Source organism: Anomalospiza imberbis, chromosome 14 (genome assembly GCF_031753505.1).
Source record: "Anomalospiza imberbis isolate Cuckoo-Finch-1a 21T00152 chromosome 14, ASM3175350v1, whole genome shotgun sequence".
Taxonomy (NCBI): domain Eukaryota; kingdom Metazoa; phylum Chordata; class Aves; order Passeriformes; family Viduidae; genus Anomalospiza; species Anomalospiza imberbis.
Genome location: NC_089694.1, coordinates 12,094,168 through 12,112,342, shown reverse-complemented (window position 1 = coordinate 12,112,342; position 18,175 = coordinate 12,094,168). Strand labels below are relative to the sequence as shown.

At 41.9% G+C, this 18,175-nt stretch overlaps 2 protein-coding genes across 7 annotated transcripts in view; one reads left to right on the top strand and one right to left on the bottom strand.

Annotated features, from left to right (window-relative positions):
- Positions 1-18,175, bottom strand: part of PAK3 (p21 (RAC1) activated kinase 3) — a 229,422-nt gene that overhangs the window by 137,911 nt on the left and 73,336 nt on the right. The gene's annotated exons all lie outside the window — the stretch shown is intronic.
- The window catches only part of CHRDL1 (chordin like 1), a 36,040-nt gene continuing 18,609 nt past the window's right edge, over positions 745-18,175 (top strand). For 2 of the 3 annotated variants that reach the window (XM_068204930.1, XM_068204931.1), the window contains exons 1-3: positions 3,705-3,850; positions 5,557-5,669; positions 9,584-9,677. In XM_068204930.1, coding sequence (XP_068061031.1) covers positions 3,754-3,850; positions 5,557-5,669; positions 9,584-9,677 — 304 coding nt within the window. In that variant the 5' untranslated portion in view covers positions 3,705-3,753. Of the gene's footprint in view, positions 871-3,704; positions 3,851-5,556; positions 5,670-9,583; positions 9,678-18,175 lie in introns of those variants that run through there. The other variant, XM_068204932.1, reaches the window with a different exon arrangement.

Sequence of the window (18,175 nt, the reverse complement as noted above, 5' to 3'; positions counted from 1 at the left end):
GCAGATCCCAGTGGATGCTAACTCCGTCGGGTCTTCTTCGGGGGGCACCCCGCCTAGGAGAAGCCCATTAAAGAGCCGTCTCGGCGTGGAGTCCGCTCTCCAAGAAAGCCACCCGTGGGGCTCTGTTCCCGCGGAGGAAAAGTGGCCACGGTCACCCAGCCCGCAGCTCGTTTGAAGGCACCGGAGCATGGCCGCACCGCGCGGGCGCGGGTCCGGCGGGCCGCAGCTGGTTCCGCGGGCGGGAGGGCAGCCCGAAGGGAGGGCGGGCGAGCTCCGAGCCCCGCGTCCGGCGTCGCCCCTCTCTGCGGCCCCCCATGGCGGAGCGGCTCCACCCCAGCCGTGTCAGTCACGCCGCTGTGCCGGGCGGCGGGCGCGGGGCGCGGCGAGGAGGGGGCCGGGGCGGAGGCGGACCTGCTCACCCCGCCTCCCGCCGCCGCTCGCTGCCGGCGGGGCTGCGGGGCAGGACCCGCCGCCGAGCATCCTTCGGACGCGGGGCCTCGCTGCGCTCCTCGTCGGGGCGGGAGGCGGCGGCAGGTGCCCCGGCCCGGGACCTTCCGGAGCGCCCGCCCCGCAGCTCGGCCGTAGCGGATCCCTCCCTCTCCGCTCCCGTCCATCACTTGGGGGTCGAGGGCTGGCGGCGGCGGCGGCAGCACCCCGTCCCTCCCCTGCTTGCCCCTCCACTACCCAATCGAAGGGGACGCCTAAAAGCCGCGGGAGAAGATTATGGCAACGTGAGTGAGCAGCGGAGCCGCCTGGCCGGACCCCCCCGTACGCGGCGGAGCGGAGCGCGGAGCCGCGCGGTTGCCCCAGCCCGAGCGCAGTTCGCGGCGGTGTCCGAGCGCAGCGGAGCAGCCTCCAGCCCTGCCCCAGGTTTGTGAGCTTTGCTGTCCGAGACGAGGCCCCGGGAAGGCGCGGTCCCGCTGCCGGAGCTGCTCCCGAGGCCGCGGCACAGACAGCCCAGCGCGGGGACTCGACGCCTCTCGGGCGTTCCGTCCGTCCCGCTTCGCCGGTCCTTGTCCCGCCGCCCCCTCGGGGCAGCGCCGGCACCTGGCCCGGCCCCGGGCAGGGGGGCAGCCCCGAGCCGAGCTCCCCTCCCGGCCCCGGGCGGGGCGGCGGGAGCTCCCCGGGCCGGCGGCCGAGGGGCGGCTGTTCCGTCAGAGCGGCGGGAGCCGGAGCCCGAGGCGCCCGGGAGAGCCGCCCGCCTCCGGCCACCTCCCGACGGCAGCGGGCGGACGCGCCGCCGGGATAAAGCCTCGGGAAGAGCGGAGGGAGAGGGTTCGCGCTGCGGGTGATGGAGGGAGCGCGGCCGTCGGGGCTCAGCTGTGCCCGCCGCTGCATCAGCGCAGCCCCGCGCCTCGCAGCCTCTGCCCGCTGCCCTCGGCGCTGCCAGTTTTGGATTTTGCGGGTTTTTTTCTCTAATCGTAAAACGTGGCGAGGCCGGACACTGCCTCTTGTAGTTACCAAACCGGGCTCTTTGGAGAGCGAGGCGTTAAACAGAGCCCCTTCTGCTTTATTTCACTAAGTAATTCATGTAAGATGTGGATGACTTTAATTGTTTCTACAATGCAGAAAATACACCAATAATTAACAGGTTAATACTAACTGAGATTATTTAAATCCAGGAATATTTTTAGGACATTGCCCTTTGGGGAAATAAAGGGAGTGTCCTAATAGTGAAAAGTATGTGTTTGTATTTGGAGTAACAACAATACAGAAATTAAAGAGAATTAAGAAAGACATCAAAAGTCTCCATCCCATTTCTGTTATTAACTCCTCCATCTCACATTACTGTGCAGCATTTCTAAAAACAAGCAAAATTTTGTAATGCTCTTCCTTTTGAAGACCTGACATTTAAAGTGGCTTGATTTCCCAGCCTTTCTATTCCAATTAACCAGCCTAGCTAACAGATACGGTGCTGCACAAAGGATAACTGTGCACCATTTATAATTATTGTTTGCTTAAGCTATCCCTAAGAAGGCTGAAATATTTAAACATTGACATTTCTGCTAGTCCCAGTGATGTGCTACTGTTGTTCTGAATGCATGCATGATGTCCTGGGACTAAATTATGAGGTTTTAATGTTAAATAGGTTTTTAAAAGGATGTTTGGCTTGAAAAATGTCCTATGTGATTTGAATATGTGGAAAGGGAAAAATTACTTAAACTCTTCTTCTGAAATTGAAACATTATTCTCAACTTGCAACATAAATGGAAAGTTATGTTTAGTTACTGAATAGGCACTGTGCTTTAAAGAAGGGATTTCTTTAAACATTTTCAGAGGCAATTGGCATTGTTTTGAATGAGCTTACTGAGTACAGAGCAGTGGCACAGGTTTAGTTAGTTAAGGAAGATGTCCATTGTGGTTGTGGTTTGGAAATACAGAGAATTCTTGAACAGTGAAGGCAATGAAGCTGCTGATAAAATCAGATCACACACCCTTTGTTACAGTATCCTAGGTCTCAATAGTCTTAATAGGAAGATCTTAATTTTAAGGGCTTCTTAACTTACTGTTTAGTTTCTTTAAGTTGTCCATCACTTTACTTATTCATATAGAAGTTACTATTTTTGCCTTGATGATCTGTAAGTTTGAACATATTTATATACAGTTCCATTATTAAATGAAATCTGAAGAGGCCAAATTAGTTTACAAAACAGACTGCTCATTTTTCCAATAGTGACTCTTTTTAGGTTTTTAAAGCTTCTGTAAAACTAATAGTGAATCCATATCAAGGCTTTTAAAATCACACCCAAATCTTTCCAGCATTGTAAGTTATGGACAAGTGCACTCTGGGAAGATAACACTTTTGCAATGAATGCTTATAAACATTGGAGCAGCAAAATAGTAGAATCTTAAGTTGGCTGTATTAAAAAAAATATACTTCGGTTAATTAGTTGATTATTTCCATAAAATAATTCACTTATTAAAACCCAGAAAAAGATAAACAGAATCACACATGCAGCAAGTACAATACCAGCTCTCTACCACACAGAGAAGAATAAATTAGGCTTTGCCCCACATGCAAGATTTTGACATTAAAGATCTACAGGAATGAAGATGACAAGTCATTCCCCCACTCTGCTCAAGGCAGCAGAAGCTATCAAGGCAGCAGAAGGGTTAAGTCTAGAAAAATTAATTATACACAGTACCAGAACAATAGTAGTGGGGAGAGGGGCGAGCTGAATAGTGCTCTGGAAGCCTATTAGATGTGGTAAGGAAAACTCCCAGTGGCTCACCCTGAGCAGGGATTTCCACAGTGCAGGACCTGTACTCCAGGGACACCCAAGGAGAACTTTAGGATGAAGCAAACGTGTTGCAACTGACACTACAGATACATCTAAAAGTGATGCTCTACAAGAACATATCCCAAACTAGTTTCTTGGGAAAGAGAACTTTTAAGAATTTAGATTGCTTACTTGCCAGATTGCATTGAAATAAAACAAGGACATTTTTAGAAGGAATATCCAGTTTTCAGCTTTCAGGAATAGGAATGTGGCCCCTTTTCCAAAAGTTAAATTATTTAAAGGCAATGCTGTTTCCACGAAAGGAAGATGCATGTTGCATGTTTTTTGGTGTTTTTTTTTTTTTTTTTTTTTTTTTGTTTTTTTTTTTTTGTTCTGGCAGTTTAGGATTTCTGTGTGCTGGATGAAATAATTAAGTATCTTACAAGATTTTACTTTAATTAATTTAATATTTTTTCCCAACAGCTCAACATTCTCTTCTTGGAGGCTCTTTCTTTTCCTGTTGAGGATAAAGATGGAAAGAAAGTGGATATTGGAGGATTTTAATTTTATCTTTTTTGGTGTGCTCTGTCTCCTTTTCATAGATGGAGGTAAACTAGAACAAGTAAAATGTAAGTAGACTTCAAACAAAGCTGTCACATTCACCTAAATTGGACATTTTCCTTCTGTTTTCAGATGTGGTTCAGAAAAGAATGTCCTGAACCTTCTAACATTCTCCTCCTTCTAATCCTGTATTTAGTAGAATCAGGCCACACCCACATTTGGGGTACATTTGCCTCAAGCTGTACAGGTTATAGTGCATCATAAAGAACACAACGCATCAGTTGGAGAATCTGTTTTATTTCAAATATCCCGAGTCAAGAGTGTGCTTAATTCTATTTAGTAACCTCTGTAAACATATGACAGATTATCTGGATCTGTCCCATGTGTAAGACTATTGTGCTTAAGTTTTCAGCTAGTGTAAAGCTTGTCCAAGAGTGTTCTGTTGTGTTGTAAAAACAACCTCACATGAACTGGATTAGATTGTCAACATCCTTTGAGAAAATTAAGAGCCTCTTAAAAAAAACTGTCAAAAACTTGATGAGAAGAATTGAAAAGAATGCAAACAAAATAAAGGAAGCATTTCTGCAAAGCCTGTCATCCGTGGGAGATGTTAACATATTTCAGAAATCATGGCAAGGAGGAATAGCTACCTAAATAAGTCTAGGAGTAATTGACTGCTTCAGCCATGCTTCAGGTCTCTGGGATGCTCTCCCTACCTGCATAGGTTGGGTTTTGGCCTCCTTCTTACAAAAGACATCATTTGCCCTTAAAAATTTTTAACCTCAGTATCAGCAGGTTCTGCTTCCAAGGAAGATGGGGGGAAAACAAATGAGAGTGGGTTCCAGAAAGGCCCTCTGCCCCACTGAACTCACTGACAGGAAAGCCATGTGCAGGAACCTTGTTCAAAGACAGAACAGTGAGAAATTGCCAAACTCCAGCTGTCTGCTTTTTTGCATCCTGTGTTTCATTTGTCATGCTCCTGTGTGAAGGGAAAGCAGACCACAGCTTCTGCTAACAGTCCCTAGCTCTGGCTACTTTCTTCTAGCCCAGTAAATGTGAAGACTTTCCCTGGCTTGGATTAGCACATGGAAGATGGGTATTTTGTTAAGATATCCTGAAGTATCATCTATACTGTAGGTAATCAATTAAACTGAACTTGGATGTCATTAAGATAACAGAAGGGAATTCTCACATGGAAACACATGAGAAACACCCTCTTATTGTAGAGATTTGAGGTTTCAATGTGAAACCATAGTGTGACAGGAAGGGACAGGACAATAATGTCTGACCTGTGTGTGGATTTCTGCAAGTCTGTAACTGCAGGATCAGAAGTGCTTAGTGAACAAAAGATCTTAAAATATTTTGAAAACTGATGCATAAATTATTTCAGCATCTCTCTGTGGTACAGCCTGGGATTTTCCTGAATTGGACCAATTGCTTTGGTTTTGCAGTGAAGAGGTTTTGTTTTCTATAAGCCTGTCTGAGTGATCAGGCACTTAAATTTTCTTACCTAAACAGGTGAAACTGACCTGTATGAAAGCCATTTATTCATCATTTCAGGAGTTGCAATTTTGGAAAAATGGGAGGCCATGTCATTTATTTTGGTTTGGAAGTTTAGAAAAAACAGCATGTGAAATTAAGGGTCTTTCTGCTGTGTCTTTTTCTCCAGGAAAAGAAAAAGTAGTTTACAGAAAACTGCGCATCTAAATATACTTCATAAACAAGGAACGGAAATTTTAATTCATAGCTCTTTCAATTCTTTACTGTTTTACAGATTCAGATACATACTGTGTGTTTCAAGATAAGAAATACCATGTAGGAGAAAGATGGCATCCTTATCTAGAACCGTATGGCCTTGTTTACTGCGTTAATTGTCTTTGTTCAGAGGTAGGACTGCTGAGTTATTGATCCTACAATTCCTACTTGCTTTACTGACTACAATCCTTTCTCATGTAGCTACAATTTGATAAAGCCCAAACCTATTTTCACTAGTGGGTCCTGGTCATGCTGCAGGAAATAGAGGCCGGTGATCCTAGTGAAAGGAAAATTTTAACAGAGAAGGCCAATACTGGCAAAAAATATTTGCATAATATAGACAAAACAGCTCCTTAATCAGCCAGAAGCTTTGTGGATGCTGGGCATTACATCTCGACTCATTAGGCCCCACTACCAAAGTACAATCCTTGCAGTTCCACCAATATGGATGATTATGCTGAATTTGGTACTTTGATCTATGTACACTGCCAACATCTTCCAGTCAAAGCATCTGCTGCCCTAAAGTGCTGAAGGAACAGGCTTAGATATCACTGTTAGTAAAAGTCAGTCAAAGAAGAATGAGATGATGAAACATGAGAAAAGGTTATGGGGAGCAGAGAGAATTGGATAGAACATGAAAGGGCTCCCATCAGTTGATGGCTGATGCAAAAACACAGCAGTCAGAGATCCCCATAGTATGTCATAAACAGCTGGGAGGAGGCACAAAAATGAGGGCAGTTTATGTCCATTGGAGTACTTTAAAATAAACACTGAGGGATCTTAATCACTAACACATGAGACACTCCAGATGCTGAGTTCTGTCTGCTATATTTAATGCAGAATAAAGTATTCCTCACTATTTTCCCTCCCTGCAAGTGTAAAATATTGGGCCCCTGTGCAGCATTTGCTCTGAGGGAATCTGCTACTACAATTCAGTGCAGAGATGCACAAACAGTAGTCCCACAAGTTTAGCTGCAGCATGCAGCTGTGAGAGAAAAAACAATGTAGTAGGAAGGAAAGGAAAAGTCTTTGTTTAGAGCAAAAAGGAGTTTCCACACAACTTTTGCTGATGTATATGCCAAGTTGAAAACTCCCTCAGAGTTTGTGTGGAGTAAAACACTCATTAAATCACTGGAAGAATGTGTCTTGGGTGGGGAAAAAATTAACTGGGAATCCTAGAGATCTGGATACAAATAAATGCTCGATGATTTTTAGAGAGATGTTGGACAGTTTGGAGGGTTGGGAAAGTGCCTGGTCAGCTCCTCTAGACAACAACAGTGCTGGGACCCAGACACACCCACACACTATGAGCAGAGTCTGTTTTATTTTTCACTTGGGTGCAGAAGACAAAGTGATAGGTCAGGGCAACTGGTTTAGTAAAGAAGGAAACTGCTTATGGTAGTTTCCAGTACATGCAGGCTCAGACGTGGATTGGACTTTACTCCCTTGTCTGCTATGTTTTACCTTTGGTGTACCATGAGGGTACATCAAATGTAGCCTGGGATAATTTCAGCAGTGAGGATGCTGATCTTTTGGATGTGACTCTTGTTGTCTAGAAGGAAGATTGCAAATAACAACTGTAGAATCCAACCATTCATTTGAGCTTTCTCCTGGCCAAAATCATACCCTCAGAGCACTGACCTACCATGAAAGCTCCTGAAGTTTCATCAGTTTCATGAATTTTCCGTCAGGAAATGTACAATTTTAACAAAATAAAGGCATTAGAAAACATATCATGACATAGCACAAGCACAGACCACAAACCAAATATGACAGCGTAAAAGATGAAAGTAAAGTGTGCCACAGATAACAAGTCAGAGAGGTCTAAGTGTAAACCACATATGATTCCCTGGCAGATAGGCAGAGGATCTGTAGAGAGTCTGATGCAGCAACTGATTCCCTCACACTGCAGAGAAAAGCAAAAAAATCCCCAGGGGTCTTTATGTTCAGTGTATCAAAATGTCTTTGCTGGCCACAGACATTGTGATCCACGTGATGTCTGTGCAAAACAAGTCACATCAGCCAGGCAGCAGACAGATCTCTGCTCTGTCTCTAAACAGTCTGTCTGTCCGTCCCCTCAGCACACACACGTTTCTGATGTTTACAAAGAGGTAAGGCAAATTAACTAAACAGAGGCCAAGTTATACAGCCTGGCATTAAAAAAAAAAAAAAAAAAAAAGCTTTCCTGTTTTTGTGTGTGTGTGTGTGTGTATAGTATTGTATTTTTATAAGCTATAATTTACATACTTAAACCAGAATAAAACTAAACATAATTCAGTGTTCTCACCCTATCCCCCCTTCCTTTTACAACCCCTCCCCCCCCAGTTTATAGTGGAGCCTGTTGACTGTTACTGTCAAGTAAAATAGAGCACTCACAATTTGTCAGATCATAATTTTACTCCCTAAAATACAACAGTTCTTTGCTTTTGCTTGTGTTCGTAGTCATATCTGCAGACTCAGGCTAAATGACTGCTCTCCACAGAGCACTGATAGCCCAGCTTCAGGAGAGAGATGCACCAACACTCTTTGGTACCTGATGCAGAAATGTGACCTTGGCCCTGGCTTCGAGAGACTGACCAGCACTTGAGTCCTGCTCTGGTCAGTGGGGCTGTTCTCCCAGCTCCCACTGTGAATGCAGGTGTAAGATCAGTCTCACTAAGCCCTGCAGCAGACAGTGGAGTCTGGCTGGCAGCGTGGAGCAGCAAAGTTGGTCTGCAGAATTTTATCATTTTTATCATTTATTTTTATCATTTATTTTATTTTTACAGCTGACCATGCAGAGAAAGTAAACATTCACCTCAGGAGATTCCACAGGACTTAAAATGAAAAAGAGTGAGGTCACAGAATAGGACAAGTCAGCAACATGGAGACAGGTCAAGAGGGAGTGCCAGCCTTTCTTCTGCAGCAGTGCTTCACAGGCTCCCACATCTGCTGGGCAAGCAGCTGTGCAGACCAGGGATAGTCCCTATTCTCTGAATACCCTACAGTCTAAAATTTGCTCCTCTTCTACAAAATCAGTATATTTCATTTCACTTCTTATTGGAAACAGATGGTGATAATAATTTTTAGTGTCTCTTTCCAAAGCAGATGCACAACTGTAGTTTGTGGCTAGCAGTGATCTAACAGTAGGATTCCAGCCTGTGGTCTGCAGATATTTGTCAATGAATTATTTTGAAAGGGATGAATAGAAAAGCCTATACATCTGCTGTCTTGGGAAGTCTGTACATCCACTGAAAACATTTCAGTGCTCCAGAAGGCATATGAAAATAAAGTGGGTTTAGTCCTGACACCACCTAAAACTACAGTCATAACTTAGTATCAATGTTGATGCTGAAAGATCTTTCTTGTTATAAATATGAGCAACTCACAGGTAAATTAAGAGGATGAATTATAGATGGGAAATGGGAATTTGAAATGGATCGTCTTTTCTGGTTACAGACACCAGAGAATGAAATTTCCCTGTGTTTTAATTATAAATCAAACTTAGTTGTGGTCAAATAGAATATTATGTTAATGACATGAATAATGAACCCTATTCCCAAGACTTAACTCATATTTCTTAGAAAAATGGCTACTTACCATCTGGGTTTTTATGTCTACTCGGAAAGCAATAAAAGGAAAACAAAAGGCTCTCCACAGTTTTCAGGAACAATTACAGATGCTATTGTCTCTTGTGGTCTTGAACTAACCCTCAGTAGGGGATATCTCAGAGATCTACCATTTATCCATGTCTTAGTTTTGGAAATGCAATTCCTAAGCATAATCTGCTCAAAAGAAAATGATATCTGGAAAGAAAAGGAGAAATGGAGATTGTTGCTGTCCATTTTTAGACACTTCCTCCAATTTTAAGATTTTAAGGATTTCTGACCTCCAGCATAAATTCAAAGGCAGTAGTAGTATCTGAGCATATCTCAGTGTGAGTGAAACCAGAACGTTGTAAAAAGGCTTTTTTAAAAAAGAACAAGTTTGGATGTAGAATAGAGAACACAGAAATTTGTAAGACAGCACATTTCATTAAAATACTATGTACTATGTTCCATCTGCAGAATGGAAATGTTTTGTGCAGCAGAATAAGATGCCCAAGTCTACACTGTGCTTCCCCTGTGCATGTACCACAGCTGTGCTGCCCACGATGCCCAGGTAATTCCTATTAGTGACAAACAGTCCTTTCTAAAGTAGTTATTTAATATGCTGAGTAACAACAAAATTAACTATTTGTGCTGGAAAATGTCTGTGAAGTAAACATCCTCCTGTATCCATTTAGGTCATGAGAGGCTTGTCCTACAGTAAGTTACAGTATTTCCCGTGGTGTTTTCTGTTTAGGAAATCAGAAGTATGCATTTGTGAAGGGATCAGGTAAGCTACCAAGTCCAATCCCCTGCAATCCAGGCAGAAAGTAGCAGTCATTTCATTGACTGTCCATTCCAGACTCCCTGTCTCTAAACTCTATCACAATAAAACACCATCCCACAAACTTCCTAGGCTTCTGGTTTTGGTGTTTTTCAACAGAGCAGACCAAAATGTGTGGTTATTTGCAATGGCTGTCTGTTAACAAGCAATTCAAAATTGCTTTGGCAAATGTGCATTTGTATAGTGTCACTGTACAACCAGTCTGGTAACGTTTACCTTTCACATCTCAGGTCCAGGCATAGCTTCATAATTAGTAGAGACTGTTGTAAATCATAGAAGCAGTGCTGTAGAAGTTTATGACTATATAAATCCAATTGGATACTGTATAGTAAATTCTCCAGACTGTACATTTATTATTTGCTCATTATTAAGAGCCACTGTATGAAAGAGACTAAGCAGGATCTTTCACGAGCCTGTTCCAGCATTCCCGACATGGCCTAATGGCTGGGAGATTTGACTGGAGCTTTTCCCTAAATGCCTGTCTTAGTGGCACCCCACATTTCCATTTATAAAAGAGTATTCATGGAGCATCATAGAAAGGGGTTTTATTTGGCTTTCTCCAGAGAGTTTGATTGTCTGAGGAAAACAGCTATTCCCTGAGCACAGCTTGTCAGCAGGAGGCAGTAAGTGCACAATGGCAGAGGGACAAGAGTGCACAAGAAGGTTGCTGTTCAGGTGGGATGGATGTGTTCACTGCACTTACTGGATAATAAATGGTACCCACATATCAGTTTTGGGTTGGGTTCATCTGCCCTGACAATTATATACTCTATCAGATATGTGTATCAATATCTGATCTAGGTGTCCAGAATCTTTTTTTAACCAGTGACAAGGAAGAACCATTTCGAGCTTATAACTCATCTGATGCTGGGATGCTGCTTTTGTATCTTAGGATGACATTGAGCCCATTCAACTTTAAATCCAACTCTTTGGAGTTGGAACATCCAGTGGTTTTCTTCAAACATCCATTGGAGTTTTCTCTATAATGGTCTACTATGTAAGAAAGAAAATTTCTAAGGCAAAATGCTTTCTTTGGCAAACTAGAACTTAGTAAAATAGTAAGGTGCTGGGAACACAAACCCCTCTTTTGTTTCCAGACCAAAAGAAGGACTTGTGTGCTGGTGTGCCCAAAATCTGGTCTGTTTTTCTAGCTAATCTAAGCTTCAGTTGGGAAGACAATAATCTAGATACCCTTTACAGCTGTTGGAAACATGAGGGTGATTCATCCTGTCACCCAGAATGAGAAGACTTTTTTTCCCTGGAGATGCCTGTCACTCTCCACTGATTATTGAGGGAACACAGGAAAACTGGATGCTTACTTTTTGACAGTTTAAGTTAAATCACAGAAGTCCTACTCAATAATTGGCATTTGCAGTCAGGAACCTTTTCTATTGTTTTTTTAGTATCTCTGCATCATATTTACTATAGAAACATACATGCTTCTAGATTGATTGTTTTGCTTCAAGTCCTCCTTGGCAATGAACTCTTTTGGTTTTTTTCTGTTCATGAGCTTGTAAATGTCATGATACCTATGAAGATTTTTAAACATTCTACAGTGATCTAGTAAGGAAGAGTAAGGCCCCATGTAAAATCTCACATCCATTTTATCAAGTTAAGTTTTTCCTATTCATAGTATTCATCTGGAATTTTTTACTCCATGTTTAAACTGATAAATATGGAAAATTATCAGAATGAGCCTTTCTTGAATTGTGATCTTTTATCTTCTCTTAGCTGCTCCTAAGGTGTATTTGTAATCAATCTACTACAAATGATGGGCCATTACATTGCTAGCTGTGCACTATCTCATTAAAAATGTGAGTCCCACCAAGGTCTGGTTTTCCTCTGATTGAATCTGTAACAATGTTAGGTAAAAGAGAACCCGGAGTCTCCTGTGATTTCAGAGGTTTTTTACATTCTGCTTTCTGCAGCAATTATGTGTATAATATTTGCTGCTCTGTCTTCAGTGGTAATTGTTCATGCCTGATCTGAATAGGTATCTCAAGCATTCTTGCAGATCTTGGGCCAACTTTCCATTCCTATGTGTCCAGCATACAATGTCTTTTGTGCAACATCCCATGACATGCAGGAAATTCACTTCTCTGGTTTTCCTGGTTATTTTTTAATGGAACGTGTGAGAGCTCTGGCCACTGGCCATCCATGTGAATTTCTCTCATAAATGCTCGTTATATTCTGTCACATATGTTTCCCCTCCATTTCTCAAGCTGCATTACAGAAATGACTAATGCTAATCAGAGTGACCTGGGGCTCTTCTCTTGCCTCTCTGCTGGCCTTGTAGAGTGTAACTGCACAAATCACTGTCTCCTTATTTAATGAAGCAGAGGTAATGCCAGGAGGCAGCATCTTTCATTGGACTTTGAACTTCTTAGCTACCTAAGTGAAGGAGCTGTTGAAAGCATTCCTTTGAGAAAAGTTGGCACTGCTCTTCCCCTGGAATTAATGTCTTCTGCATCCATAGTGACACTGGACTCACTGACACAAAGAGATGCAGTGTTTGTATCCTGTCTCCCTGGCACCAGACATCATGACTTTAAGTAGTTTTCAGACATATGTTATGAAGCATCTTCTACTTCCATCAGTGGTTCACCCCCTTCTACCACAGATTCCCTGCTAACCTTTCTTTTTTTAAACCTATTCTTTCTAGCATTGGCAAAATCCAGACCTTATTTCTTATACAGATCTAGATATTCCTTCCTTTTGCAGCCCTGAATAGTACTTTACCATCTGGACTGTATTCTTCTTATCATCACACATATGTAACAAAAAACCTAGGGTCACATGAATTGAGACTCTGTTTACACACTAGTGAGACTCAAAGGACATCACATGCTTCTGAGCTTGATCTCCTTCCTTCCACCTCAGGATGCTCCAGACGTCATCAAAGGAGAGGTGATTTGTCGTTAGGGAGAGAATTCATTCTCAGCTCTGGATCAGCTCTTGACTTAGAGTGCACTTCAGAGCTTCTGCCTCCTGTCATGAAAATAAACTTCATGTAAAAGTTCTTTGAGAATTTAGCATTTAGTTGTCTTTTATGGCACTTCTATGGACAGTGCCTTAAAAGCTGGAACATTTATTGTAGTTTGTATAATTTCTACATTTGACAATTATAAATCAAAGTATTTAGAGTCTAGTTAAAGATCAAATATGTAAACCTAAGAAAAGCTTACATCAGAAGTAAAAATTCACAACGCAGGATTCAGAAAGGGTTTCCACATTCAACTTGCTGGTTTGATTTCTCAGCAGATAAGGCTGCAGGCTGATGTATGAATCAGCCCATCTGGCTCCAGTGTTTTCTAAGCTTGCTGCCCCGACTAAACACACTGCCTTCCAAGAACATTCAGTATTAGTAACATGTTTAAGTTTAAGCTCCTTTAGTACTGTGGTTTTTCTTTATCAAATTCAAACCACTTTTCTGATGTACTTTTGTTCCTCTTTAGATACAGAAATGCCAGGTGTCACCTATATGCATAGCTGGTCTAAAGATGTACCAGATGAGGCATCTCACAACAGTGGGCTGAGAACATCACCTAAAAATGAGTGAGGCTCTGTCTGCATGATGGACTGCAGCATGGCCCAGTAATACCTGAGGCTTTGAACTAGCTATTTTAGATCCTGGGACAGTGCAGAACTCACTGCACTGCAAAACTCGCTGAAGAAGCAGGAAAAATGTGCCTGCCATGAGCTCAGTGCTACCTTCAGCCAGTAACTGAGCTAGTCCGGGTGACAGCCTGCACTCTGCAGCGTAGATAAAGACTCAGCATTGCAAGGTGTGGGGCATGTACGGCACCTGTTGATCTGACAGACATTTTTATAAGTAAATACAAAGGTGTGTAATGCAGCACAGCTTGCACTGAATTACAACCCTGGCTGTTGGAATGCTCTGGTGGGGCGATTTTTCCATTGCAGAATGCACATACATTGAACCACTTGGTGAAGAGGCTTTGGGTTCTACCCAGCTCACACACCAGAACTCCCAGGCCCTCAGTTCTAGTCTTTTCACCCTTTCATTCGTGAACATTTTTGGGATGGAGGAAGGGACACTGTGCCCAGCTCTTCCATTCTCTGTGCAACTCTTTTGCTACCACCTACCCTTCTCATGTCAGCAAATGAGAGTCCTAACAATGGGTAGTTGTCAGATAGTTAAAATTAATTTATTTGGAAGTAAATTTGGTTTAGAAGTATAATGGTATCAGCATTCTAGGGACATGTCTAATTTTTTCTTATTGATATGTGCTTAGATAATTTGAGTTGGTTTGTGATTTGCCTTTGTCACTATCTCACAAGGAATGTTTGCTATCACAGCCAGATTGAGGTTATTGCTTGTTTCCATTATGCTTTTTTGATCATAAAAAATTTTAAAATCTATCTGTATATCAGCATCCAAAATATATGTGAAAAAATACAAATCTTCCCACATGGATGACAGAACTTCAATTCTTTGGACTGACATGATAGGATAGGATAAGCTGCTCAGAATTTTTCCAAGATAACTTCCAAGACCTTCAAAGAGACTTCAGAGAGGATTCAGAATGCACCAAAGCTTCATTTAATTTGTTTCTGTGGTGGTAGAGTGATTGGTGAATTCATATAATATTTTAACTTGAGAGCAGGAATTAAACTAGAGCAACCTAGAAAGTGTTTTATGAGCCCTTCAGAGTTGCTGGGCAATTGATAGGCAAATTTTTATGCAACTATAAAAGAAAACACAGGAAATTAAGCTGCAGAAAATATATTAAAATGATGTGAAGAGCTTGACTTCAGCCCTAGAAAGCTAAAACACAAGCCACAGCCTTTTGAATGTTTAAACTGAAACGACGTCTTTACCTTGAATCTGGATGGAAGTTCATAGTGTCTAGATAAGGTGCTACTAGTTCCTTCAAGCAATGAATTTCATACACTTTTTACAGTCTGACCATATTAAAGACTGGCTGTGGTGATTAACTCCGAATTACCCTGGAGTTTTTAGAGCTTAACCTGGTCCTTAAAGTTCTTTTAATGTAAAGCATTTTGTGGCTTAATATCGTTGACACCTGCACCTCCAAGAGGCACATATGGATTTTATTTAGAGCTGGTGTTTGCAGTTTTTGGATGGTGAACAACTTTTCCATCCACATTTATTATCAGCCTCCACCACTACTTTAAAGACAACATCATTGCACAGCTTTGGTTGTTCTTTGAAGGAACCTTAACACGTCATTTTAATTTGTAATATTACAAATTTACAAAACAGATTTGTAATAATTTGGATTGTGATGCATGACTGAGGGAAAAGGCTAAATGCACATGGACTGAAGCTGGATCCACTTTCTACTGTAGTCAACAGATTTCTATTAACTTTCATAATTTTTGGACTCAGTCTTCTATGAGAACAGATGCAGTTACTGACTATGAGTCCTTCTCTCTAGAACTGCTAAGGAATATGGTAGAAATATGAGACAGAAGATGAAAGAGGAAACTGCCTTTTTTCTGTGCCACACAGAGTAGGTGTTTGGGCCAGGTTCCAAATCTATTTAGTTCAATGGACTTCAGATCAGACCTTGAGGTGACACATTCGTGTAGAGTGGAAACAAAAGCAGAGGGAAGAAATTAGGCAAAAGAATTTTTAGTAGGAAAGAAATCCATTTGGTCTCCTATGCTGTGCTACAATTCCCTAAGGACCTTCAGCCACAAAAATTGCTTAAAATAATCCTAGCTGACCTCTAGAAGCTAACCCTGCACTGAAACAGGTTTTCTCTGTCTGAGATTCCTGTATTTTCATGAGATGATCAATCAGGACTTAGTTCTTGTGATGAAGTAGCTCTAGAATATTTGTGTTTTACCCTACTTGATGTGACAGTGATAAAAACTTTTTTACCACTGTAAAAAAGTCTCCTTTCAGCAGTTGGGGGTTTTGACCTTGAAACAGTCAATTTGCAATAGCAGTTTATTTCCCCATGTGCTGCTGGGGTCAGTTTAGATATCCAGCCCTGAAGCTGCCCTAGGAGCTAGTCTGGAATACGTAGAACTGAGTTAAAGGTGCTGACAGGTTTCCTGCCTTTCTGAGGCAAAGTATGCAAGAGGCTTTTACAGATACTGAGGAAAGTTTGGTAGATAGGAAAATTTCTGGAAAAAACGGAGCATGTTTTATCCCAGGTCACTGTGAAACTTGTGCTCCACAATGTCTCTCACTGCCTGTAAGACAGAGATTCCCTATCTACTCTCCTTTCTTCAGTGCCTCTGCATTTGGCCCCTCTCACCAAATAGCCCCAGCACAGCACCTCATACCCAAATGGCCAAAATATGGTCATGGAACATTTCCTGCACTGAAGGTCTTTTTGGGGATGTGAACCACAGTGGCAGAATGAGGAAATCCATGTTCCCAGCTATCTGTTTCTTTGCACTGGCCTTTCTGGTACAAATGGGTCAGCAGACAAACAGTAATTGGATCTCTGAGTACAAAGCTAACCTGCTGTTGTTACTGTACCTTAGTTTCACTGGAACTGCTGGAAAATAAGCAAGTTCTCTGTGTTTTATAAAGTACTACTATTTCTGCATGAAATGCACTGCATAAACACAGAAGAATATAATTTATGTGATCTCATTTCCATATACACATAAGGATCTTTTTTTAAAGAATATTTTAAAAATACAGCTTGGTTTGCACACATAGCATCAAGGTTAGTTCAATCAACATAGTTTTTCAGGATTTATTCAACATAACTATGATGAAAATCTCACTGTCACTCTCCTGGTGAGCTGCATAATCTCTGCAGGATGCTTCCCTCACCTCTTTTAAGTCTTAGGCTGCTCTGTTTTGAATTTGTAAGGATCAGATTATAAACACATATTTATTCCTCCATTCCAAATACTGAATAGCTGTTCCTTATATAAAATAACCCTATTCTATTGTCTTGTGTGTAGAAGAGGGAACAGCCTAACATAGAATATTTTTGCCTGAAGGCAGGCTTCTTTATCTTTTACTTGGAATGTTACTAGCACTTAGATTTCTCCAGGACTGGGAAGAGCTTTGGCTGAAGAATTCAAAGGATTCATTACCACTTTTTCAGAGCTCTGATTCCTTAGGTGAAAGAAGACATTGTTAATCTGAGCAGCTCAACAACTGTTCACATCTTTACATGCTTATCTAGCTGTCAAAGTGGCTGTTCCAGCAATCAGAAGAGGCACATAGCATTTTAAAAGCTAGAGAGAGGAGTTTAGCCCTGGTCCCCTCACAAAATGAATTTTGAAGTGCTTCAGTTTACTCTGTGTTTTCCTCTTGTACATCAGGGTGGCAGAGGATCCAAACATATTTTAACTGTCTGCAATCAAAAGTAACTAGAAAAGTAAATTCAGAGAATCATGGAATGGTTTGGGTTAGAAGGAACCTTAAAGGTCTTCCAACCCCCTGCCATGGGCAGGGACACCTTCCACTTGACCAGATTGCACAAAGATCTGTCCAGCCTGACCTGGACCAGTCCCAGGGATGGGGCAGCCACAGCTTCTCTGGGCAACCTGTGCCAGGTCTTTATCACCCCCACAGTAATTAATTTCTTTCTAATATCTAATCTAAACCAACTTTCTTTCGGTTTGAATCCACTTGCCATTCAGATTCTGCACGTGAATAACTTATCTCATTACTGTTATTCCAGACTACTTCAGTATTTTGGGGCCTCCTGGAATTAATTTTTGCAGTGGAGCATGAAGCCTATTTTGTGAGCCTTTAACACTGCTATGAAAACCACTAAGAGACTTAGTACACAAAAATCATCCCTATATATTTCTGCATGTACATTACCCTACAGAATAGTTTGTGTCTAGGGAAAAGACCCGGACTCCATGAAAGAGGAGAATTAACTATATTTTTTTAACAAAGAGACCTAGGGGTATATGCAACTTCTACCTGAGACAAGTCTTCCAAAAGCAGATGTCAGGTAATGAAAGTACTGCCCACTTGTGTTGGGCGGTGTGTGTGCCTGAGCTGATTCAGGTTTCACAGAATTTTCAATATGCCAAATAGGAAGAAGTACTTTGATACTCGAGTCCTGTTCCCCTCTGGCATTTGAAATGCTTGTGGTCTGCACATTTCCAAGAATTGTGTTTTATTTCATGATTGCTCTTTATGTGTGGCTTCTGAATGGGTAACCTATAATTCTTAGGCAAATTTTAAGCTGCAAGGACAGTAATGCAGCCTTGCATGATGCTGTTACAACTTGAGGGGTACAGAAATCAGC